The sequence below is a fragment of the Elgaria multicarinata genome, chromosome 18 (assembly GCF_023053635.1).
Source record: "Elgaria multicarinata webbii isolate HBS135686 ecotype San Diego chromosome 18, rElgMul1.1.pri, whole genome shotgun sequence".
Classification (NCBI taxonomy): Eukaryota; Metazoa; Chordata; class Lepidosauria; order Squamata; family Anguidae; genus Elgaria; species Elgaria multicarinata.
In genome coordinates, this window is record NC_086188.1 from 23129893 (window position 1) to 23156632 (window position 26740).

Genomic DNA, 26740 nt, shown 5'->3' on the forward strand with positions numbered 1-26740 from the left:
TATATACTGCCCCATAACTGAAGCTCTCTGGGCGGTTTACAAAAGTTAAAAACAGTAAACATTAAAAATATACAAAATTTAAAAGCATCAAAAACATAAAAACAACAGTATAAAAACAACAGCATGTCCACATCAATCACGCATCATTCAGTGAAACAACTGGGCACTAGAGTGACTTGACCTTAAGCTGAGCTCAGAGGTCTTGGCTCTCACCAAAACTTGACCATTCACTGTAACACAGAGAGGCAGCGTGGCGCTCATGGGCACCTTATTTTGTGCCTGCCAAGGTGCCCCAGGGTGTCCTGGACTCTGGGATGATCGAGAAGAGTGCTATCCTGTCTCCCCTCAGTCTTCTCTTCTCCAGGCTAAACATGTCCAGTTCTTTCAGTCTCTCTTCATAGGGCTTTGTTTCCAGACCCCTGATCATCCTGGTTGCCCTCCTCTGAACATGCTCCAGCTAGTCTGCGTCCTTATTGAATTATGGAGCCCAGAACTGGACGCAATACTCAAAATGAGGCCTAACCAGTGCTGAATAGAAGGGAAACAATACCTCATGCGATTTGGAAGCTATACTTCTATTACTGCTTCCCAAAATAACATTTGCTTTTTTTTGCAGCCATATGACACTGTTGGCTCATATTCAGCTTGTAACCTACAACAATTCCAAGATCCTTCTCACTTGTAGTGTTGCTGAGCCAAGTATCCCCCATCTTGTAACTGTGCATTTGGTTTCTTTTTCCTAGATGTTAGAACTTGGCATTTATCCCTATTAAATTTCATTCTGTTGTTTTCAGCCCAGCGCTCCAGCTTATCAAGACCACTTGGAAGTTTGTTTCTGTCTTCCAGGGTATTAGCTATTCCACCCAATTTTGTGTCATCTGCAAATTTGATCAGCGTTCCCTGCATCGCCTCATCCAAATCATTAATAAAAATGTTGAAGAGCACTGGGCCCAGGACTAAGCCCTCTGGTACCCCACTCGTTATTACCCCCCAGTTTGAGAAGGTTCCGTTGATAAGCACTCTTTGAGTCTGATTCTGTAGAGAACTGTGGTAGTTGTTCCATCTAGCCCACTTTTAGCTAATTTGCTGATCAGAATATCATGGGGCACTTTGTCAAAGGCTTTGTTGAAGACAAGATATATTATGTCCACAGTCCACAAGGGAGGTTATCTGATCAAAAAATGAGATCAAATTAATCTGGCAAGATTTGTTCTTGACAAATCCATGCTGGCTTCTAGTAATCACTGCATTGTTTTCAAGGTGTCCTACAGATTGACTTCATTATAATCTCCTCCAAAATGTTCCCAGGGATGGATGTCAGACTGACTGGTCTATAGTCCCCTGGTTCCTCCTTTTCCCCCTTTTTGAAGATAGGGACATTAGCCCTCCTCTAGTTAGTTGGCACTTCACCCATCTTCGATGATTTTGCAAAGCTAATAGACAGTGGTTCTGAGAGTTCTTCCTCCAGCTCCTTTATTACTCTAGGGTGCAGTTCATCGAGCCCTGGAGATTTGAACTCGTTCAAAGAAATCAGCTGTTCCTTGACCATTGTTTATCAATCTCAAACTGTAATCCTGTAATCCTTCCCCTTCAGCTTGTACTTCACTTTTTCCAGGGTGTGTGTGTGTCACAGACCAACTTTTGGAAGAAGACTGAGCCAAAGTAAGAATTGAGCACTTCGGCCTTTTCTTTATCATCTGTTATCGATTTGCCATCCTCATTGAGTAGTTGAACCACCATTTCTTTCCTCTGTCTTCTACGATGCACATACCTGAAGAAAGCCTTTTTATTGCTTTTAGCATCTCTCGCTAATCTCAGCTCATTCTCAGCTTTAGCCTTCCTGACGCCATTTCAGCACTTTTGTGCTGTCTGTACTCTTCTTTTGTAGCCTGGCCTTCCTTCCACTTCCTATATGTGTCCTTTCTTGTTTTCAGGTCATCTCTAAGCATTTTGTGGAACTACATTGATTTTTTTCTGTTGTCTTCTATCTTCTTTTGTTGTTGGAATTATTTGTAATCGAGCCTTTAAAATTTCCTTTTTAAAAAATTCCCACCCATCTTGGACTCCTTTTCTCATCAGGGCCACTTGCCATGGGACCTTACTTATCATAGTTCTGAGTTTATTAAAATCAGCTTTCCTAAAATCTAGAGTACATGTATGGCTACACTCAGCTTTTGCTTCCTTTAAAATCAAAAGTTCAAGTATGACGCTGTTCCTTTCCCCCAGAGTTCCCGTAACTGTCATTTTATCCACTAAGTCATCCCTATTGGCCAGTATCAAGTCAAGGATTGCCGATCCTGTAGTTCCTTCCTCCACTTTCTGTAGGAGAAAGTTACCACCCACACATGACGGGAACCCTTTCTCTCAAAACAATCTGACTCACCTGAGGGCACCCAGGTTGCCATAGTAGCGTTCATTATGATTGGCTGCACACCTGGATGATCCCTTTTCTCCCTCCATCTCCTCTTGTCCGATGCAGACTTTGCAAAGATTCCCATCAGCTCCTGGCATGCAGCCCTTCCAAAAGTAATCCTGGTAAGCTTTGAGGAAGGAAGAAGGACCAGTTGTTACCCACTAGCACGACAGCCTGTTGATTGGCTTCACACAACATGTTAACTCATGATGGTTTTCTGGAACAACCCATGATGGGTTAGCGCATTGTCTGTGGGAGGTTTTTATGTCCCACCATGGTGGGTTATTTCCCCCAAATAAGCCACCCTGAGAACCCACAGTCTGCAGTAAGGATTATTTTAGCTAAAGGTCCCATGTGCAGACTTGGAATTTCTGGCTGAATGAATTGCTTAATATTTATTTATTTATTTTTAAGTATTTATTACATTTTTTATCGCCCAATAGCCGAAGCTCTCTGGGCGGTTCACAAAAAGCAATATTGTTCTACAAATGCCTGTTTTAAAAGGTTCAAGTCAGTTTCTGCAATTCCAGAGACACGGCCAACCAGCAAGAGAGCAGCTACCTTTCTGAGCGCCTGAGGAAGGCAGACTGTACACCTGCAAAATTGGCACAGAAGCTCACTGCATTTTCTGTTTAAATTACAAGCAGGAGACCTTTTCCTGGGGCAAGGGAGCTTGCCTCAAAATACACTCACATGTCACAAATTGGATACACTTGTGTCCCAGTGGGCCCTAGATTTTCAGACACCAATGGCATCATTGCTACCTACCCACGTAGTAGAGAGAGCCCCAGAGAAAAGGCACGTGCGGCTTCCTTGAACTTCTGTTACCGTGCTGCGTTGTTGCGAACTCGTTGCATCTTAACCTTGAAAGACTATCAGTAAAGTACATAAAATCCTGTTCCTAAAATCCTGAAATTGGGGGACTCACTGGAAAGAGAAGAGGGCCAGATCCCAATCAGGACCCAGCACCACACGCATGCACGTGCCTCTCCTCTTGAATTGAGCTGTTCCCAGGTGTTGAGTAGCTTCTGCTGTAATTCTTACCAGAGCTGAGGTTACAGTAGGTGGTTCCATTCTCCAGAGCTCCTACTGTGTACTGGGAAAGGAGCAGCCATCCCCCTGGGCTGTACGCATGGCTGTGGCAGGAGCGCCTTCCCGCCAGGTTGTAGAGGCTTATGTGCTTGGCCGCCTTCTTCACCAGGGCCACTGCGTAGAGCAGAGGGAGCGCTGCTGCCAAGAGCAGGACGTCAGAATGGGGCAGCAAGAGACACCGGAACGGCCTCTGGGTGCGCAGGGATCAGAGCTATTGCTGCCCCGGGGCAGAGCTGAGGGTGCCACTAAAGGCAGCAGGGTGGGAGACAGGCGGATCAGGCCCACAGGGACACAATCTGCAGAGACCTCCTCCTTGCAGGGAACAGCACAACTCTGGTGCAGCTTCCATTGACTGAATGTTTTATGAAGGGCACGCAAGTACAGAAATACAATAATAATAAAAAAATACAATAGAAAAGAACACTTACAAGCAGCATTTAAAAAAAAAATCTCAGACCTAAGAGGCTTTTTTAAAGCCAGGAAAACTAGCAGGAGGGGTTGCCTGAAGCCAAATTGTGTGGGCGGCAGTGTGGGCCTCCCCGCCGAGAGAGCACTAGGAATGGGTGCTGGAAATCGGGCGCCATGACCAAACAGCCCCACCCCTCCCTCACGAGGGCTTGCACAAGTCCATGAACTGCCCAGTGTCTTGCACAACCTTGTTAATGAGCGGGAGGGCAGATGTTCTGCAGCTGACCCTGGAAATGTCTGGCTTCCTCTTACTGAGAAAACTACAGTTCTATGATCATTTTGACCCTCCTCAGAAGGGAACGCCCACTTACTGGCAACGGGGGGCTGATTCTCTGCTCCCTCTTCTCTTTTGGTTGGAGCGCATTCTTCCGCTGTGCAAAAGAAACATAAAGAAGTGACATTTGAATACTGAAAGCAGGAACAGAGGAGGACTGGTGAATAAGTTACTCACTGGGTGCTCATTACTGAGCCTCACTTTTAAACCAGGGAAAGAAGATGGCCTAATGGCATCAAGTTATAAGTTTGCCAGAAATGGAAGCGCCCTTCTAGATCACATGCAAGAGCTCCCAGCTCCCTTTTCTGAGGGTGGGATTCCTCTAGGAGCCAGGATCTCGTGATGCTCTGGGTGAGAGGCCTCTTGGAGGGATGGCAGGTGGGAAACCTGACCACAGGAGGGAGACTTCAGGGCAGCTCTCCACATCCACTTGGTCCATTACAAGTGAACTGTGACCTCTAGGGACATGCAGCAACTAGAACAGCCTTCCCCAACTCAGCACCCTCCAGATGGGCTAGACTACAATGCCCATAACCCACAGCCACCCTTGCTGGGGGAAATGGGAGTGTAGTCCAACACATCTGGAGGGTGCTCAACTGGGGAAAGTTGCACTAGAAGAACCAAAGTCATAACAAAGACAGACATTTTAAACAAAGTTCCAAGCTCTTTCTTCCTCCACGCCTGCTGGTCACTCAGCAGCTGCAACATCTGTTGAGGCCTTGCACTCGTAAATGAGCAATCCTAGGTCAGACACCACAGAATCATAGAACAGTAGAGTTGGAAGGGGCCTATAAGGCCATCGAGTCCAACCCCCCACTCAATGCAGGAATCCACCCTAAGGCATCCCTGACAGATGGTTGTCCAGCTGCCTCTTGAAGGCCTCTAGTGTGGGATTAATGATGATGATGATTTTACATTTTTATTGTAACTCTTATGTCTCTTCCTCTTATCAGGTAAGAGACAAGGAAGGAAGGAAGGAAAGAAAGAAATCTCACTGTAACATTCTGCAGCAACAGGAACTAGCGCACAGGTCTCTGCGAAGAAGGCGTGTGTGGCGTCCAGCGTAACAGCATCTGCCTCGTTGTTCTGCCACATAGAAAAAGTGCCCAGTTAACAGCTTGATGCCTGCCTGTCTAAGAAAGCCAAGCTCTCCTGCCCATTGTGGAGTTCCTGCCCTTTTTTGAGGGGAGGGCGCATCATCATACTGGGGTAGGAACAGGGTGGAACGGGGTGATCTTTAAGCTCACATTAAGAAGTTTAGTTCTATCACCTGTAGTTTTTCATGACCTTTTTGACTTTAAGGATTAAAGAAGCCATTTTAACTAATATTTTGAGAAGTAATGAATTAATAATTGCCAGCAATGAAGTATTGGTTTTAAATGACATAAATCTGGAAACATTAGCTAAAAGAAGAAAATGTCCATGTTTAACAGAAATGACAAAAAAATACTTGTTACATGTCCTCTAGATTTTTAGGAACTAGCTAATTTTGCTTTACTGGACTTGATGGGAAGGCTATTAAGAAAATGCTAACCTATCTCTCATAAACAATATGAGCATAATCAGATGGGAGTGGAGGAAATCACGTTTCCCTGCCATCATTTTGTCTCCTGTCTTACTAATCTACTAGAGTTCTTTGAGAGTCTCAACAAACATGCAGACAGGGGTTATTATTATTATTATTATTATTATTATTTATTTATATAGCACCATCAATGTGATCCGGTGGACATTGTTTACTTGGACTTCCAAAAGTCTTTTGATGGAAGTCCCCCACCAGAGACTCCTGAACAAACTTAGCAGTCATGGAATAAGAGGAGAGGTCCTCTTATGGATCAGTAACTGGTTAAAGAACAGAAAACAGAGAATGGGAATAAATGGTCAATTCTCCAGATGGAGGGAAGTAAATAGTGGGGTCCCACAGGGATCGGGATTGGGACCAATTCTTTTCAACTTGTTCATAAACGATCTGGAATTAGGAGTGAGCAGTGGTGGCCAAGTTTGCCAAAGACATCAAATTATTTAAGGTTGTTAAAACACAAAGGGATTGTGAAGAGCTCCAAAGGGATCTCTCCAAGCTGGGAGAGTGGGCGTCCAAATGGCAGAAGCGGTTTAATGTAAGCAAGTGTAAGGTGATGCATGTTGGGGTGGGTGGGTGGGTGGAAACCCAGCTTCAAGTATAACCTGATGGGATCTGAGCTGGCGGTGACCGAACAAGAAAGAGATCTTGGGACTGAGGTGGACAGCTCGATGAAAATGTCAACCTAGTGTCCAACTGCTGTAAAGAAGGCAAACTCCATGTTAGGCATTATAAGAAAAGGATTTGAGAATAAAACTGCCAATATCATACTGCCTTTATACAAATCTATGGTGCGACCACACTTAGAATACTGTGTACAGTTCTGGTCACCACACCTAAAAAAGGATATCATAGAGCTGGAAAAAGTGCACAAAAGGGCAACTAAAATGATCAAGGGGGGGCGGAGCTTGGCAGCCATGGAGGCGGCGGGCGTTTTCTGATTCTCTAACCAGTCTTGCCGGAAAAGAACAATTATCTCCTTATTAAAGGGTATAAATCTTTAAACAACACGACGGAAAAGGACCATGAATGTTAACTGATTAATTTGCTGATGTTGGAAAAAGCTGGAAGAGATAAGGTGAGGCCGGTTGGAAGGTTTTTACGCAGCTGTGAAAGTGAAACCTGACTGCTGTATTTGGCTGTTGCGACGATAGTTAAAGCAGTGAAAGGTTTGTTTTTGTTAGACGCGGACTTGATTTATAGTGAGTCTCACTTCTTATCTTCTAATACAAAGTGGAAAGACTGTAGAATTGGCTCTATAAAGAGGAAAGTAACGCAGATGAAGCTTGTTGTAGTTAACATTGGCAGTGAGTGAAGGGGGGGGCAACGGAAGTGTGTCAGCAGCGTTCAGTGAGGGGGTGAACTGTTTACGATCTGCGGATTGTTGATGACTTGTTGAGGCCCCCTCTAGTGAATGCTGTTTTGATATTGGAGGTCAATTTCCCCCCCCCCGAGAAGAAAGAGTGACTAATATGCAGAAAACAAGCTAATAGATATGAACTGTTAACAAAGAGAGCCGAAGCTAAAGATTTATACCCTATGTCTAACATCAAAAAAAGATTTAAGAAAGAGTGGAAAAGGTTAAATATACAGAAAAAGCGACCAAGCAACCATAACCTCTCCCATTTGGGAATTCCAGTCTCTGAAGGAGAGCAGGAAGACGAAGACACAGACCCAGTTTTTTTAGACACAGAGCCAAAAAAAAAAAAAAACATGGCTGAAGGGGGAAAAACAACTGGCAGTCAGCCACCCTCTTTAGTGGAAATTAAAGCTGCAATTGCAGAGAACAACACAGTCATTTTTTAAAAAATGGATCAGCAAATGGATATTTTTAGACAGCAAATGCGTGTGCTGGCGGATAAGACGGCGGAGAACTCAAACGCCATTAAGGATCTTGAGACAAAAGCTGATTTGAACCAGAAGAAGCAAGAGGCTTTTGAAAAATCAACAAATATTCAATTTAAAGATTATGAATTAAGACTGATAGCCTTGGAGGATCAATCTCGTCGATCATCAATTCGAATAAAACAGCTAAAGCAAACACAAGGAGAAGATCTAAGAGAAATCATTCTGAATTGGTTCAAAGAGCTGATGCCTGACCTACAAATAGATGGATCGGATATAGATCGAGTTCACCGTGTGGGGGGGCAAAACTACAAAGGGACTAGAGACATTTTGGTGAAATTTGGTAATTATTATAAAAAAGAGCAAGTTATGAAAGAATTGAGATCTATGGCCCAGTTGCAGTATAAAGGCAAAGCAGTGCAAATTTATAATGATCTTTCTCAGCACACATTAAATTGGAGACGCAGTATTAAACCAATAACTGAAATACTGGTGAAGAACAAAATTCCATATTCGTGGGGTTATCCTGTTTTTCTAAGATTTACACACAGTGGGGGGGAACACAGAGTAACCTCACTGGATCAAGGCAAAGAGTTGCTGAAGAGGCTGGGTCTGTATGGGGAAGAAAGTGGGACTGGAACGGGTGGGGGGGGAATGAGGCTGGGACATCTGGGGTGTAATAGAACTGTTAATCATATTATGAGATAATTGTAGACAGAAATGTTAAACATAGAAACCTTGCCGGCCAGGCGCAGCACTGCCAACCCCCCTCCCTTTAAAGTTAATGGCTGGAGTATTAGACTCACAGGGATGTGGGGGGGGGAACAGAGTGGGGGGATGGGGAGGGGGGGAAGGTAGGAGGGAAGGGGTTGGGGTAAGGGGGTGGGGGGTAGTTGTATGGAGTTTGTGTTTTTATGTAAGTAAATTTGAGTTGCAGAGCACAAGGGATCGGAAGAGACTTCAAAAGGGTGAATATGGATAAAAAGATAAAAGTATCAACACTCAATGTTAAAGGTTTGGGGGCAGTCGTGAAAAGGAGGAGAATAGAACAAATGTTTAATAAAGAAGGTTCGGATATTATAATGGTGCAAGAAACACACCAAGGCTCCGAGAATGTGAATATGATAAAATTAAAGTGGTTAGCTTATTATGAAAAGTCATTAGGGACGTCAAAAAAAAAATGGAGTGGCCACTTTGATCTAAAAAAAAAGTGGGTTTATATTAGAAGAAACAAAAAAGGACGATAGGGGCAGATATCTTATGTTAAAAGGTAAAATTGAAGGAAAGGTATATACGCTAATTAATGTGTATGCCCCAAATGAGAGACATAGAGAGTTTTTTATAAAGTTATTTAAAGAAATAGAAGAATTCAAGGAGGGGTATGTTATATTAGCTGGGGACTTTAATATGGTTATGGATAATAGATGGGACAGGTCGAATCCCACTAATGTTGAAAAGAGGAATAATATAACTATATTGAATAAATTAGTAAAAGAAAATGATTATTCAGATTCTTGGCGTTTACTCAATGGGATTAAGCCTGGGTTTTCATATTTTTCCCCAGTTCAGCATACATACTCCAGGATAGATTATATATTTGTCTCAAAAGATTTTGCAACGAAGATTTGTAAAATGGAAATGGGGGTAATAAAAGTAACTGATCATGCCTTGTTAAGTTTAGAATTTGCAGTCAAGAAGAACTATAAAGAGGCATATAGATGGAAGTTGAATACAAAAATACTGAAATATAATAAAGTGGTAGAGAAAATCCAGAAGGAATTGTCGGAGTCATGGGAAATTAATGAAAAGGGAGGAACAGCTGGGTCAGTCGTTTGGGACACCATGAAGGCTGTAGTAAGAGGAATTTGTATTAGAGAGATGTGTAGCTTAAAAAGACAACAATGTGCAGAGCAGGAAAAGTTAGAAATAGAAATTAGAAATTTGGAGGAAGAATATTGGCAAGGTAAAAATAAATATAAATTAGTAGAAATATAAGCTAAGAAGAAACAATTAGAAAATTTAAATTTAGAGGAGGTTCAAAAGAATTTAATATATATGAAAAGGGAATATTTCGAAAACAGTAATAAGAATTCTAGGTTGCTGGCCAGACTCACACAAAAAGAAAAAGGGAGGAATGGGATGGAAGTATTGAAGGATAATCGAGGGAATTATTGTCACATAATGAAAGATAAAATAAAAATTTTCCAGGAATTTTATCAGGAACTATATAAAGGTAAAGAAATTCAACAAGAAAAGGTGGAGGAATATATTGGAAGGTTTATAAGGAAGAGAATAAAAACAGTACATAAAGAGCAAATGGAGAAGGTAATAACTCAAAGAGAAGTTGAAGATGTAATTGATAATTTGAAAGTTGGTAAATCACCGGGAGCAGATGGTTTGGGACCAGAATATTATAAAGTTTTCAAAGAATTTTTAGTTCCAAAATTACTGAAACTTTATAATATGATATTATTAGGAGAGAAGATACCTGAATCATGGGAACACTCATTGATAATTTTAATTCCAAAACCAGATAAAGACCTGACTAGTCCTGATTCTTACAGACCTATCTCGTTAATAAATCAAGATGCCAAAATTTTCTCATCTATTATGGCTAAACGATTAAATAAATGTATATCAGAATACATAGGAGAAGATCAATGTGGATTTGTGGCAGGAAGGCAGATGCATAATTTAGTGGGAAGAGTTTTAAACGTAATAAATGTAATAAAAAAATCAAATATTAAGGCAGGAATTATGGCATTGGATATTTTTAAGGCCTTTGATTGTGTGAGCTGGCAGGCATTAAAGATTATTGTAGATAAATTGGGATTTGGAAATAAATTTAAAAATATAATAGAACAGTTATATTCCCAAAATACAGCTGTAGTGGTGGTAAACGATGGACTCACTGAAAAGATACGACTAGCCAGAGGTACAAGACAAGGATGTCCGCTCTCGCCGGTCCTGTTTGTAATGGTTATGGAAGTATTGGTGAAGGCACTAAGGGAGGATGAAGAGTTAGAAGGAATTGGAAAGGTAAGGGAAATAAAGTTAAATATGTTTGCGGATGACACCTTATTGACCATTAAGAACCCAATAAGAAAAATAGAAAAAATCAAATATCAGTTGAGGGAATTTGAAGAAATTACAGGGTTAAGAATAAATTGGTCTAAATCAGAGATGATGCTGTTTAATTATACTAAGAAGGAAAAAAAGGAATGGGAACATAAGGGAATAGAAATGAGAGTTAAGGAGGAGATTAAATATTTGGGAATCAAAATTACAAAAAATTTAGAGAATCTTGAAAAGGAAAATTTAATGAGGTTAAAGAAAGAGGTATTAGAGAAATTGGAGAAATATAAAAGACTAAATTTATCTTGGTTTGGAAGAATAGCTTTAATAAAAATGAAGATTTTAGCTAAAATTAATTTTGTGTTTAGGATGTTACCAATAAAAATATCAGAAACCGAGATAAAAAGTTGGCAAAATATTATTAATAAATATTGTAATGGAGAAAAGAGAGTAAGGGTGAATAAAAATAATTGGTATCTAAGCCAAAAAAAGGGTGGATTGGGTCTCCCAAATATAAAATTATACTACGCAGCAAATAGATTAAGACATATTGTAGAAGCAATTATAGGAGTAGGAGATTTACATTGGATGGAAGAAAAAACTATAAATAATGTAGAGATGAGTTTGGATAATGTCTTTTTTAAAGATGGAGGGAGAAAGTGGGTTGGAAGTATAGATAATCCACTCCTGAGGACTCAATGGGAAATTTGGAGTAAATTTAAAGGGAAGTTGCTTCCGAGCAACTTTAACATTTAATAATGTTAAAGAATTTCCCAGAGGATCTGAAGGGTAGATTATGTAAAATATTAAAAGAGAAAAGTAAAATGAAACTAAAGGATTGGTTAAGAGATATAAAAACAAGAGAAGATATGGAAAAATTGTTAAAGGAGAAAAAATTATCCTGGTTAGAATATGGGCAATTAGAACAATGGAATAAAAAGTGGATTAAAGATAATAGAGTTTGCAGAAAGATGACGAAGTTTGAAGAGTTAATAGTAAATAAGGAAAAAGGTAAAGGAGGTAGTATAGTTTTAAAAGGGTTAATGAGTGAAATATATAAAATATTGTTAGAAAAGGAGTTTAGAGAGAACTCAGAGAAAATGGTATGGGAGTCAGATTTGAAGGTACAAATAGGGCGACAGAGATGGGAGGGACTATGGAAACAAAGAGTGTTGAGAAGTTTGTCAGTGAGAATAAAGGAGAACTATTTTAAAATTTTGTGGAGGTGGTACCTAACCCCGATTAGATTGAATAAGATAAATGATCAGCATTCAGCAAATTGTTGGAGAGGTTGTGGGGAAAAAGGAACGTATTTAGAAGAAGAAAGAACAAGGGGACAGGAGCAGGCAGAAGAAACATCATGGCCTGCTCCTGTTGGACTCTTCCCCCACCCCCATAGGGCAAACTGTCATCTTGGCCCTGTGGGAAGAAGAAAGAACAAGGGGACAGGAGCAGGCAGAAGAAACATCACGGCCTGCCCCTGTTGGACTCTTCCCCCACCCCCACAGGGCAAACTGCCATCTTGGCCCTGTGGGGAAGAAGAAAGAGCAAGGGGACAGGAGCAGGCAGAAGAAACATCATGGCCTGCTCCTGTTGGACTCTTCCCCCACCCCCACAGGGCAAACTGTCATCTTGGCCCTGTGGGGAAGAAGAAAGAACAAGGGGACAGGAGCAGGCAGAAGAAATATCACGGCCTGCCCCTGTTGGACTCTTCCCCCACCCCCATAGGGCAAACTGCCATCTTGGCCCTGTGGGGAAGAAGGAGGACTGAGGGGACAGGAGCAGGCAGAAGAAACATCATGGCCTGCTCCTGTTGGACTCTTCCCCCACCCCCACAGGGCAAACTGTCAACTTGGCCCTGTGGGGAAGAAGAAAGAACAAGGGGACAGGAGCAGGCAGAAGAAATATCACGGCCTGCCCCTGTTGGACTCTTCCCCCACCCCCATAGGGCAAACTGCCATCTTGGCCCTGTGGGGAAGAAGGAGGACTGAGGGGACAGGAGCAGGCAGAAGAAACATCATGGCCTGCTCCTGTTGGACTCTTCCCCCACCCCCACAGGGCAAACTGTCAACTTGGCCCTGTGGGGAAGAAGAAAGAACAAGGGGACAGGAGCAAGCAGAAGAAACATCATGGCCTGCTCCTGTTGGACTCTCTCTCTCTCCTCCCCCCTCCCTCCCTCCTGAACTCCTGTCCTTGTGTGTCATGTCTTTATTAGACTGTAAGCCTGAGGGCAGGGACTGTCTTTTTTGCTAAGTGTAAGCCGCTCTGAGAGCCTTTTTTGGCTGAGGAGCGGGGTATAAATATGATAAATAATAATAATAATAATAATAATAATAATAATAATTTACATATGTGGTGGGAATGCAAATATGTACAAAGATTATGGAAGATGGTGTTTTTAGAAATTGAAGAAATAGTGGGAATGAAAATAGAACAAACACCAAAGATTGCATTACTGTCACTATTTGAAGATATAAAGTGTGGAAAAGAAACTATAGAGTTGATATCGAGTTTGCTGGTTGCAGCACGATTGATGGTAGCCAGGAACTGGAAGATTCAAGGGGAATATTCTATTGAAGAATGGTATAAAGAAGTATGGGATATAGCCATTAATGATAAATTGACATGTAATATTAAGTGGAGAAAAGGCGTAACTAAAATAAATGAGTTTGAAGGAATCTGGAAACAGTTCCTAATATTTGTGTTTACTAAGGGAAGTGGGAAACCGCCAGCAGAAGAAATGATAAGATTTTGGATTCAGGAATAGATCCCGAGGTGGGGGGTGCACTTTTATGTTAAGAATGATTATGTTGTAGTATGATAATGTATAGGTAATACATATTCAACATATATGTACTCAACATTTATTCAATATGTATGTAGCAGTTGTTTGATGTTTTTTTTTTTATTATCATTATTATTGTAATGTTGTAAAAAAAAGAAGAAAAAAAATGATCAAGGGGCTGGAGCATCTCCCCTATGAGGGAAGGTTACATCAACTGGGATTGTTTAGCTTGGAAAAAAGGAGGCTAAGGGTAGACACGATGGAGGTGTACAAAATTATGCACAGTGTGGAGAATGTGGATAGGGAGACATTTTTCTCCCTCTCTCAAAATACTAGAACCCAGTGGGGTCATCCCATGAAGCTGATTGGTGGGAGATCCAGGACAGATAAATGGAAGGACTTCTTCACACAGCGCATAATTAAATTATGGAATTCACTACCACAAGAGGTAATGATGGCCACCAATTTGGATGGCTTTAAAAGGGGGTTAGATAAATTCCTGGAGGAGAAGGCTATCAGTGGGTACTAGCCCTGATGGTTGTGTGCTATCTCCAGTATTTGAGGCAGTAAGCCTGTGTGCACCAGTTGCTGGGGAACATGGGTGGGAGGGTGCAGTTGCACCATGTCCTGCTTTGTTCATCCCTGACCGATGGCTGGTTGGCCACTGTGTGAACAGAGTGCTGGACTATATGGACCCTTGGTCTAGTCCAGCATCAGGGCACTTCTGATGTTCTTATGTTCTGTCCCACAAAAGGGATGAGCAACTTCCTCTTTCTTCAAACGGGGAAGAAAAAGGAAGCAAGCAATGACCACGTGGCCCATTCAGTGGGTGTTTTTATTGCACTGCTTCTTCTGCACACAGCAGGAAATGGCAGCAAGTTCCGTTCCAGCAAAAAAAAAAAATATCTGGGTCTTTTTTGTGACAGAAAAATGAGCAGAAGGAATGGGAGCTGTGCGGGAGGCAGACAGTGCCATGAAAAGGACCCGCAAAAAAAATGTGAGTGGCTGGTAAAGAGCGTGCAATAAAACACTCGCCTGACGAGTCTCATATGTCTTATTATGAAATGCAAATGTTTAATGATAAATAATTAAGAATTTGAAACTAGTAAAAACTAGTAATTGAATTAAAGTGAAGATATACAAAGACACAAACAGGTTCACAATAAATTCTGGGTGACTGGCATCAAAAATAGTTCTCAAGATGACCTAGGGCTTGTCTAGACGAAGGGTTTTCCCTGGGGTGGATTCGAGGTAACAGCACGTCATCTACATGACGCAGCCGCCACTGCAAAGCCATCCAGGGGCAAACCCCAGAAACTCCGCTGAAAAAGAATCAGGCACTTACCCCAACTTTTTTGTCTGCGGAGGCATGTCACAGCCAATGGCACTCCGGAGGCGGACCTCCAGGGGCTCGGGAGAGCCCCATGGTAAATTAAAAACAACAACGGGGGGGGGGGGGAGGAACGGGCAGCCAGAGGGAGGTCAGAGGGAGGAGAGGTGGTTTGGGCGCCTGGCGTCCCTCTCCTCCTCCTCCTCTGGCTGCCTCATTCCTCCCCCATCCCTCCCAGTGCTCAGTGCAGCGGCAGCTATGGCGGAAAGTCTGCACTTGCGTTCCTTCCTGAGAAGATGCCAGGAAAGAACGCAAGTGCAGGAGCCAGAGGCCTGGATGATATCCCAAGAGAAAATGCAGAGTTAAAGCCTGATCGCTTGGGCCAAAGTGTTTTTGTACACTGCCCAGAGAGTTTCGGCTATTGGGCAATATAAAAATGCAGTAAATAAATAAAAAAAGAGTTGAGGAATGAACAAGTGTGAGACTGTCTTATTCCAGGTCAAAAATGTACCGAAAGCTTTTGCTTATCAATTAATGAGAGAAAAATAAATTATACACATCAAAAGGTTTGATACAGAGATGTCTAGAAAAATGTATAGACGGGTTTAATTAGCAAATTTTGAGAAAGGATTATTTATTTATTTGATTTGATTTGTACCCAACCTTTCTATCAAAAATGGCACTCAACTTATCACCTCAAAGCTATGGTTCAGAACTGATCTTATGTGTCCTAAAAGGTGTACTTGTGAGCCTTTTTTGTATGTTTTCATTTTTCAGGAATGTTTAATACTAATAAGGTAATCAGGACTGTGGACCCTAATTTATGGGAATGTAGATCATAGAATCATAGAATAGTAGAGTTGGAAAGGGACCTACAAGGCCATCGAGTCCAACCCCCTGCTCAATGCAGGAATCCACCCTAAAGCATCCCTGACAGATATTAGCTACAAGGTAATACACACAAAAAGGTATAAATATGTGCAGATTTTAGAATGAGAGAGCTTCTTATCTGAAGCTTATCAGGCCTGTGTACCTGACAGCTGGCAGGGCCCTGATTCAGTACTGAATGGGGAACTATGAGATCTCTTCTTTTTAAGCTATTAGAACTAAAAGTCTAAGAACAATCCTATTAGAGACCCTGTTTCCTGTTATGGTATTGAGATCTTTAGAAATGCTGTGTTTAACAAGAAATGATTTTATTTTATTTTATACATGTTTTGATGTGATTTGCAAGTACTTTTCTAATCGAATTTTAAAAATGGATCAATTTTTTTTGCTTACTAATCCTTGTAAGTACAATACCAAAACTGGATCTGTGGTTTGAAAATACTCCGCAAAGGCCAAATCTGTAACATATAGCTGGGGATTACCTTCTTGAGTAAACATGTTGATTTAATGTTTTCGTTAAAATTAAAAAGTAAATAGTATTTAAGACAATTGAAGGGGCTCAGAACTTGGTCAAGGTTTTGGAGGAAGCATCAACTCTGGAGACAGGCTGAAGTAATTCCATTCTTTTTTGTCGTTGTCGTTCACTTAAGGCGCCGCGCATGCGACGCCAGGGCCCCTTCCCAGGTCACGCACCTTGATGAGCTGAATGCAGCTGACCATAGAGTCTGCCTGGACACAGACCAGCGGGTCAGAGCTGACATGCAGAGCCCACTCCTCACATTTGTGGAGTTCGGCGTCGCTGATGCAACACCAGCGTACCAGGCGGTTGGAGAGGGAGCTCCCTGAGGAAGCAGGAGAAGCAGTCATCACGGGAGGGAGGACGAGTTGCGTCACCCGTGAGGGGGCGGTGCTCCTCGGGGCCCTTCCCCCTCTCCCGTGGCCTCTTGGGAGCGCACATTCTCACCTTCGTGGCCCAAACCCTGCAGGAGAGCGACGTAATCCAGGCCAAGGACACGGCTGATCTCGGCCTCCTCAATCAGCTGCAAGCGTTGCGTCGCGTCCTGGAAGAGCAGGTCCTTCCCTCGGAAGGGTGCAGATGCAAAGAGCTCGAACCGGGCCTTTTCCCTTCCCTTCTTTCCAAAGAGGTGCTAAGCACAAGAAAGAGAGGCTTAGCTCTGGCTGCACTACCCAGCAGAGGGGGTCACCACAGACAGAGCCTCAGGCAGATCTTCAGGGATCCGCTGCCGAGTCCTCCTGCCCTTCGATAGGAACGGGACTTAGGCAAGGTATTGCCAGGTGCTCATCTCAGGCTGCATCTACAGGGCAGTTGCGTGTTGGCAGTGCGCCAAGGAGGAGCCACCAAGGGAAATGGTGGTGGAGGGGCCTGCCAGGTGCCACAGGAGCCATCGACACCAGAGCGCGCTCTGCCTCCTCAGTGATGGCCCTGGAAACGTTGCTCCCTAAGCTCAGATCCACTGGAGTTACTCAGGGTGAGGAGAAAACATTGCACATGCTCAGAAGTGCTTTTCTGCAGGTTCATACGTTTCAGGTCCTGGCCTTGGCATTGGCAAAATATAAACAAGAAACAGGCCCTTCTGTGGCTCAGTGGCTGTGCCCCCCGACCCCCCCCCCGCCCAGTGGCAGAGGCCTCTCTTCCAAATGCCAAAGCATTTGTTGAGGAGTTTTCGCTGCTTCTTGACATTCCAGCAGTGCTGCTCTGAATGGTGTCTCAATTCACATGTTAAAACCAAGGCTGCTGGACAATACCAGCTCCATAATACAGACCTGAATGATGCCCCTGGCATCCTGTGGTCACAGCCAAATTCTTGGGATTCATGCTGCCTAAACCATTCCTGTGCCAGAACTATGAATCCAAAGGGCTGGGGACACATTGCCCACGCAGCCGCCCCTCAAGCTACAGCAGCAGCCGCTCCTCTGCAGGGAAGGGCAGCACACAGGTGCCCAGCCTTGGCCAGGGCGTCAGCCAGAGAGCCCACACACACACCTGCAAAGCTCTCCTTGCAGAGGAACGGCAGGGGCCAAGCGGAGGAGGAGCAGGAGGCTCTTGGAAAGGGGCAGCAGCCACCTCCTCAGCGCTCTCCTACCCACCAGCTCCCTGCAGCACCAGGCAAATGCCCTCCGTGGCTCTGAGAGCGAAGGGGAGCCCAGCATCCGCTGCCTTCAAACAACTGCGAGAGCCACAACGTTCCTCCCTGCCTTTGGGCTGGGGGAGCAAATGGATGGCCACCCAGGGAGGCTGGTCAGCAACACCTTTCAGTAGCTGGGCAGGGGAGGAGGGAAGGAGAGAAGGGAGGGGGAAGCAGAGGGCAAGAGCTGGAGGAGGGGGAAGCAGAGGGCAAGAGCTGGAGGGGTGGGAAGGAGAGGGGGCCCTCCCCCACCCCCTCACTTCCCTTCCCTTTGCAATTCCTTGTGGGTCTCTCCACTGGCAGAGTCTCACGGTTACACATCTTTTGCTCCAGAGTCATCTCAAAGAAGCCTTTGTTTTTAATCATCTGCCCTGATTCACTCCCTCTTACACCACCACCCAGAGCCATATTTCTTAATTATCATTTACATCCAAACACCATGATGATTTCGTCAACTTTTTTGGGGCAAACATGATTTAGTTGACACCTACAGTTGGGAGCAGAGCCCTTGCCCCAAAAAACAGAGGCTGCCTTTGCCCAAGGGGCGGAGCGGGCGCCTCGGCATGGAGGTGATTGCAACAGTAAGAGCATCCGACAAAACCTGTTGAATGGTACAACCGACGCCCTGGGTGTGACCAAGGAAGGAGGGCCTGAGAGCGTCGTCCCAGCGTTCCTGGAGATCCCCTACGAACATGCTCACACCATGGGAAACAGCCAGCTATTGGGGATGCAGGGCCTCATTCACACAGCGAGGTGGTAAAACTGTTCCTGGCCAAACTGAGCAGTCAAACGTCCCCTGCTCAGACACCAGAAGCACCTTGCCAGTGACAAGGGCTGGCGAGAACGCTTCTCCCTGCCTTCTCATTTTGGCTGTGCAGAGATCCTTCTTTAGAGGAGCAGAACTTTTACCAGCTCAACAGCACCTGGCCTCCAACACGAGCTCCATCATCCTGCTCAGCATCTACAACCTTCTTAGCTGAGAAGTACCTGGATGGTGGTGAGAAACTTCCTGGTAATCTTCTGGAAGTTGTGGCGTGTGACAACAGCCCGTCCTGGCCCACGGCCCAGGCTACAGGTAGCATAGGCAGACAAGGGTGCTGTGGATCCATCGGGACATAGCAGCTCATAGTCTTCTTGTTCTGACTCTGAACAAGAAAAGAAGGACAGGAGTTCAGAGACGCTGGAGCGAGCGCTCCCAAGGAAACCACACCTGGGCAAGGGCAGTGTCCCTGGAACCAGCCACCAGACAGAAGAGAGGAGGAGCAGGTAGTGTCAGGCCCGTCTCCCCCCACTGCAGAAGTCAAGGCCAAGTCCCCGATCAAGAGTTCATTTACCGGTGGCGTTCATGATCGTGAGATGATCCAGGAAAGCCACATCTGCCACCCCGCTCCTCAAGCATCTGCACGCAGATTAAAATGGCATGAGCACAAAGGGCTGCCCTGCACCCCCGCCCCCGCCCCCGCCTGAAGTGCAAGGGCCAGGCCACCTGAAGGCTCCCTCTGAGCCATAGAAGGGTTCGTTGCTGCTGGTCTCACAGAAGTGGTTCTTGTCCCAGACGTATGATTTCTGTCCTTGGCAGAGAGCGCACAGCGGGGAGGAGGGGGCTCCCGTGCCGGGAATGCAGCTGGCGTTGAAATAACCACTGATCACTTAAGAAAGAAGGAGAGGAGATGCAGGGCTGTGAGGACAGGGAGCCTCTTGATACCCCGAGGATTCAGAGCAAGAACAGAGGCCACCTGCCCACGTTTCCTTGGAATTGTCCCATTTGGTTCAATGGGACTTACTTCCACGCAGTGGAGGCTGGTGGCTCCAGTGTCAGTGGGACGATGAATCTGCTCGGGGTTTCAGTCAGAACCAATCAGAATCCTAAAGGAGCTTCTATCCAAGGTGCCCCTTTAGGGTTTCTGACTGAAAACTGGAGCAGATTCACTGCCCTACTGACATCAGAGCCACCAGCCTCCACTACTCCAGGCGTGTGTAGACTAGGACCACAGCCTCAGGCACAACAGGAGCTGAAAACCTGTCTTAGTTACAATCGCTTCTCACAAGATAATATATCTTGTGTTAACACACATCTGTCTCGCCTGTGGAATTATGAAATAGAAGAGTTTACCGGTGGCGTTCATGATCATGAGAATTTGGAAGTCAAATTCTCACAAAGAGTTTGTGCAACGTGTGTTCTGTGAAATGTACGAAAATATAATAGGCCAACGTTAAAAGCTCGGTGTCCTGTTCGTCTCCATGGCGTGTACTTGCAACTCTCCTACTGAGACCAGTGGAACACAGAAAGCGCATCATGCGGGGGGGCCCTTGGCACGGGCTGTGGGCTTTGTGTCGCATTTCTCAGGCTCTCCTGGGCTGGTCCTCCTCTGCCTGGTGGGCCCCCCTGGGTCTGCGACTATTCACTCACCGTGGCTGAGGGGCTGATCCTCCGCCCATCCCAGGTCATTCCTCGTCAGAAGGAAGCCCACAGGGAGGTTCCAGCCTGAGGTCCACCTGGCTCCGTTATGGCAACTACGGGTCCCTTTTAGGCTTTGGATATTCAGTATTCCTCGTCTGGCGACGGCGACGGCAAACACACAATTGCCTGTGAGGCAGGACAGCGGAAGGAAGAGAAGATGCAGGAACCCCTTTCGTAAATACACTGAGAGAGCTCCATGTGAACAGAAGCATCTTGGAAGCAGTGGAACAGGCAAAGAAAATATCCTGTCAACATCCAAATCCTGTTATTTAACATGAAGAAAGGGAGACTTTGTTTATTTGTCAGACACAGTGGCGTGGTGGCAAATGGGCACAATCCACCCCCTCAAGGAGAGTCCAGACAGGCAGGCAGCTGTGCAGATCAGCATCCACAAACCAGTTCTAGCGTTTTTCACCCTCGCCCTTCACCTTGGGAACTGTAGTTTGGTGAGGGTGCTGAAAAATCTCTGGTACAGATGGCTAAGCGCTCCTACATGGATCTACATTTTCTGGTTAGGGTTAGTATCACGGCCACTATCCGCCCCTGCAGGGGTGGCGGACCTATTAAGATGGTCCGCCCTCGAAGCCTGATGGATCCTCTTGGATTCCAGATAGCCTTAGAGGGTTCTATGGCTGGTATTGTCGACAATCCTGTTGAAGACCTGGTCAATAGATGGAATCAAGACCTAACTAGGGCTATTGACATGATCGCTCCCAAACGTCCTCTCCGACCCACTTCTAACCGGGCACCTGGGTATACAGAAGATTTCAGGGAGCTGAAACAGGAAGGACAACTAGAGCTCCGATGGTGGAAAACTCAACTCATATCCAACAAGACATGACATAGAGAACATCTTCGTTCCTATGAGGTGGCAATACGTGCTGCGAAGAAAGCTTTCTTCTTTGCACGCATTGCATCTGCGAATTCACATCCAACAGAACTTTTCAAGGTGGTGAGGGGTCTAACTCAAACACCTTCCCCCCTGAACCCAATTTTAGAGCCTTCGGTAGTTCACTGTGATGCCTTTAACAATAATTTCACAGATAAAAATCTCTCGGATAAGAGCCAGCTTTGATGCTGTCATTATAACAGAAGCTGACAATGAAGTATCCAGCAACTCTGCAAGTAGAAAATGGTACAAAAATATGCAAATGCAAATAAGCAATAAGCAAATATACTACAAAATAATGTAAAATATTGTAAAAACAATATAAACAGGCATGGGGTGGGGCGCTATCAGTATGCTGATGACACCCAAATACATTTCTCTATGCCTTCAACAACAGCGTCAGCTAAGGATAGTGTGTCTCCTCTGAATGAATGCTTAGAGGCGGTAATGGGCCAGATGAGGAAAAACAAACTGAAGCTGAATCCAGACAAGACAGAGGTGTTTGCTGCCAAAGGCCATAACCTGGGTTTGGAAGTGTGTCAACCAGTTCTGGATGGGGTTACACTCCCTCTGAAAGACCGCGTTTGCAGCTTGGGGGTGCTCCTGGATCCGTCGCTCCAAATGACAGTCCAGATAGATGCGACGGCCAGGAGTGCCTACTATCAGCTTTGGTTGATACACCAGCTGCGCCCCTTCCTAGAGTCGGAAGACCTAAAGATGGTAGTGTGCGGGCTGGTAACTTAGAGGCTCGACTTCTGCAATGCGCTCTACATAGGGCTGCCTTTGTGCCTAGTCTGGAAACTTCAAGTAGTTCAAAATATGGCAGCCAGGCTGGTCACCGGTACACCTAGGGGTGACCACATTACATCAGTCCTAAAATCTCTTCACTGGCTGCCAATTAGTTTCCGGGTGAAGTATAAAGTGTTGGTTATCACCTTTAAAGCCCTACATGGTTTGGGTCCAGGCTACCGGCAGGATTGCCTTCTCCCGTACAATAGGGTGACCATATGAAAAGGAGGACAGGGCTCCTGTATCTTTAACAGTTGCATAGAAAAGGAAATTTCAGCAGGTTTCATTTGTATATATGGAAAACCTGGTGAAATTCGCTCTTCATCACAATAGTTAAAGGTGCAGGAGCTATTCTAGAGTGACCAGATTTAAAAGAGGGCAGGGCACCTACAGCTTTAACTGTGGTGATAAAGAGGAAATTTCACAAGGTTCTCCATATATACAAATGACTCCTGCTGAAATTCCCTTTTCAATACAACTGTTAAAGATACAGGAGCCCTGTCCTCCTTTTCATATGGTCACCCTACCGTACAATCTGCCCCGCACACTCAGGTCCTCTGGGAAGAATTTACTCCAGTCAACAAAAACAAGCTGACAACTATTACCCAGAGGACCTTTTCTTCTGCCTCTCCCAGATTATGGAATGACCTGCCAGGAGAGATTGATCAACTTAACAGTTTTCCAGATTTTAAGAAAGCTATAAAGATTGATCTCTTCCGGCAGGCCTACCCAGTTGAATTTTAAGATGCCTTTTAATAATGTGCTGCTTTTAATAATGTATTAGTTTTAAATGTTTTAATCAATTATATGTATTTTATGGCATTTGCATTGTACCCTGCCTCGATCCAGAGGGAGAGGCAAGTAACAATTATTATTATTATTATTATTATTATTATTATTATTATTATTATTATTATTATACGTCCCAGGGTTCCCCATGGAGAGGGAATGGTGCTTCAAATTGCAATCCCACACAGACTTATCTGGATGAAAGTGTCACTGAAATCAGTGGGAATTGCTTCTGAGGAGGCAAGCATAGTATTGCACTGGAAGTCAATTTATGCTTCCAGTGCAACCCTAAGCAGGGGTGGGCAGCCTGTGCCCCTAGTGCCTGATTTTAGAAACAGACTTCAGCAAGACCAATTTGCCCCTTCCCTGGCAGCCTGCTGAGGTGGCAGAAAGAGAAAAGGGGCGGCCCAGTCACATTTAGCTCTGGCCCCTGCCCACTGCTGGCTTCGACCCCAACTACCGCCAACATCTGGCCCCTTGGCACAAAAAAGGTTGCCCATCTGTGGCCTCACATTATAGTGGGTTAAGGCAACTTCCTGTAGGAATGAACAGGTGCAGCTTTGTGGATGACGGCTGCAGTGTGCCTCCTCCTCCTGGACAAGAGACCCGCTGGGGTGCTTCTGGAGGGAGGGCTCCTAGCACTAGCTATCAAAAGGCATTTTGATTTATAACGTTTATATACCGCCCCATAGCCGAAGCTCTCTGGGCGGTTTACAAAAGTTAAAAACAGTGAACATTAAAAAGTGTACAAAATTTAAAACCATCAAAAACGTAACAGTATAAAAACAATGGTATCCATTTAAAAACAACAGTTCTGGGGTCCGTTAAAAAACAAACAAACTTAGTGTTGTTAAATGCTGTTAAATGCCTGGGAGAAGAGAAAAGTCTTGACCTGGCGCTGAAAAGATAACAATGTTGGCGCCAGGTGAGCCTCATCAGGGATATAATTCCATAATTGGGGTGCCACCACTGAAAAGGCCCTTTCCCTTGTTGCCATCCTCCGAGCTTCCCTCAGAGTAGGCACTTGGAGGAGGACCTTAGATGTTGAGCGCAGTGTACAGGTAGGTTCATGTCAGGAGAGGCGTTCCATTAGGTATTGTGGTCCCAAGCCGTGTAATGCTAGAGTGACATTAGTCAAGCGATACTTGATCTGGGCCTTTGGTAAAATTCCATGAACGAGGTAGGGCAACGGCCCAATATGAGCCTCATCTGGAAACACCCCTGGCCTTCCTCCAGAGCATATGACTTGGGACACTTCCTTCATCCACCCTCCCACTGTTCTCTCATCTGCCAGAGGGCACATCAGGGACTGTGCTGGCCCCAAGGTTTGGCTTGCTGGGTTCCTTACATTTCCACTGGCCCTGATCAGTTGCTAGGTGCACCAGCCCTGGGAACTGACCTTCCACATAGATCTCCTTTGCCACCACAGTCAAGCCATAAAGCTTTACAGCAGAGTACACTTCTCCAGCATCCAAGGAGGCAGCGTCTGCTTTATTCACCTAGAAAGGAAGGAAGGAAGAAAGGAAGAAAATTTCAGTTTGGATCAATACCAGCCCTTCTGGTCAGGTAGTTCTCTTCTGACACTGTCTGGAATTCCTGGCTGACATCCTGCTTCTCATCATGGCATAATTTAATCCTGTTAGGAAGAAGGAGTAATTCAACAAGTAATTTATGGGCTATAATCCCTCATGAATGAGGCACAAACACCCACGGCGATAATTACTGTACATCCCCGGGGACTGCACCACTTCCGCCCTTAGCAGATGCAAAGCCATGCAAGTATCGCTTGACTAATGCCACTCTAGCATTCAGTGAGTGATAGCTGCTGCTGCCGCTGCTGGAAGTTGCTGCTGAAGTAGTGCATGCTGTGACAGTTAAAATAAGCTTTGTGTACATTAAAAAACAACCAGAACCTTTCTTGCTGTGATGTTCCGCTTTTCCAAACACAAGGGGAGGCATTGATTTGCCTCCTCTAAACTGAACAATTATGGACACTCTGGCTATCAGAGGGACACAAAAATGTAGGACATCAACATTTGTGATTCAACCGTAGTCATAGGTATCTGGTCACGTTGTTTAAAGGCCTAATGGTGATCAAAAGCCCTTGTTGCAATTCCAATTTTCAGAATGGGTACAATAAGCAAAATAACAACACCCCATGCTCTATATCTCTCCAAAGCAAATGACCTCCACTTGTCTTATTTATTCATATGCTGGTGTTGATGTCTGCTGCCCCCAGAGCTCCGTTTCTCTTCAACATTTTTGAAATGGAATGACTACTCCAAGTTTTTTTGGGATGAGAACATCAACAGCAGAGTAATTCTGGCTTTACTGATGATGATGACGACGACGATAACAGCTCCTATTTACTTCAGTGGTGGTCAGAAAGAGGAGCTTTCCAAGGATTGTGCTAGTGGGTCAGATCTGTCCATCTTCTGCTCTGCCACCCTTATCGATACTGGGAATCCGCCACTTTGAGCAGATGCCTCACATCACCCAAGCAGGGCTGCCTTTGGGTGTGGGAAGCAAAATCGAGATGGAGGAAAAGGCAGACGTCGAATCAAGAGCCTGATGGGGCCAGAGGCCATCCTTTGAGGACCAGGGGATTCTGGGGTAGGGATGCTATCTACTGCATGTAAATCCCATCCTCTCCTGAGCAGCAACTTGTGCCCACCTAGCTCAGGGAGATGAAGGACCTGGCACATCCTTTAACCTCCCATCTTCCACTGCAGACTGCCATAGGAGGGCCAGATGCCCACTGATCAGGCGGTCCAGCTCAAATTCTATAAAAAGCAAAGGAATCATCCCTCCTGCCCCCACTGCAAGGTATGCTGAACAACAGGAGAGGGTTTGTGGTTTGCATAACCCGAGAGCTCTAGGAACTCACTCTGATCTTGTCAATGCAGTCGTAAGTGTTGTGAGCCCGAATGCAGGAGACCCTGGCAAAGGCATTGATTGTCACAGGAGGCAGCACGGTCAGAAGCACTTTGGATAGTTCTGAACATTTCCTTTGTTCCAGGTCGGAAAGCGTGCACCATCGGAATTTTTTCCCTGTGGAAACACGGGCCCGGGGGCCAGGTCAGTGGCACAGAGCAGTTTCAAGCCAAGGGTGCCTCCTCTCCCTCTCTTTCTTTCGGATTCCTCCTCCAAGCTCACCTTTTTGTGAAGCCCTTGGCACACACTTTTCTCATTCCCACTGTAACAAAGCATAAGGTTTCAATCCCAGATGCACGTAGCTCCAGGGGTAAACCTAAACTTCCTTGCAGGGCTTGGAGCCTACCTGCTCTACAACTGGGCTGTGTGTGGGCAAGGGCCTCTGTGCATGTTCATCCCATTCCCCTGGCCTCTCCCTCCCTCCCTCCCCTCTCTCAATTGTTTTGCTCCCTTTGTTTCTCCTCCCCCTCCTGGCTTCCCACCATGTGGAAATGTTGACCAAAAGTTCACTGAAGCAGGGAGCTGGATTTCCCCCCAATGCTGTAAAGCACCGTATACACGGTAGAAAGCATTATAATGAGTGCTCCAGCACTGGTGATGGGCACAGCACTCAAATATTGACATAATATTAAAAAAAATTAAATCGAGCAGAAGACTTCTGGCACAATGGATATTAGGACGGGGGGGGGGGAATATATTCTTCTTGCTGGTGTTTGACCCTTAAAACAAAAATAGGAAACTTCTGGGTTGCATGATTCATTTGACGGGCAGCACTGGCTGCTGCCTTTTGTCTATTTGCGTGCCACCCTTACCTGTAGACAGAAGAGCAGCGGTAGCCAGGACAAGCAGGGCAGCTGCAAATGCCTTCATGGCTGCAGATGCACAGTACGAACCCAGCTTGCCTCCCTGTGGGAGCCTCCGTCTTGCCTCACACCAGGCACTCCAGCCTTAAAATATGGGTGGGAGAAGACAGCAAAGGAAA

The 26740-nt window shown here is 45.0% G+C and overlaps 1 protein-coding gene across 1 annotated transcript in view; it reads right to left on the reverse strand.

Moving 5' to 3' along the window:
• LOC134410667 (serotransferrin-1-like) overlaps positions 1–26675 on the reverse strand; it is a 39130-nt gene extending 12455 nt beyond the window's left edge. Inside the window, exons 1-13 of the mRNA XM_063144063.1 lie at positions 26571–26675; positions 25712–25875; positions 24224–24323; positions 20307–20483; positions 19383–19545; positions 19231–19295; positions 18884–19041; positions 16714–16897; positions 16443–16591; positions 5243–5333; positions 4285–4344; positions 3458–3643; positions 2384–2540 (exon numbers count right to left, since the gene is read on the reverse strand). Of these exons, the coding sequence (XP_063000133.1) occupies positions 2384–2540; positions 3458–3643; positions 4285–4344; positions 5243–5333; positions 16443–16591; positions 16714–16897; positions 18884–19041; positions 19231–19295; positions 19383–19545; positions 20307–20483; positions 24224–24323; positions 25712–25875; positions 26571–26628 (1712 nt within the window). The 5' untranslated portion in view covers positions 26629–26675. The remainder of the gene's footprint in view (positions 1–2383; positions 2541–3457; positions 3644–4284; positions 4345–5242; positions 5334–16442; positions 16592–16713; positions 16898–18883; positions 19042–19230; positions 19296–19382; positions 19546–20306; positions 20484–24223; positions 24324–25711; positions 25876–26570) is intronic.
• Between the last annotated feature and the right edge of the window lie 65 nt (positions 26676–26740).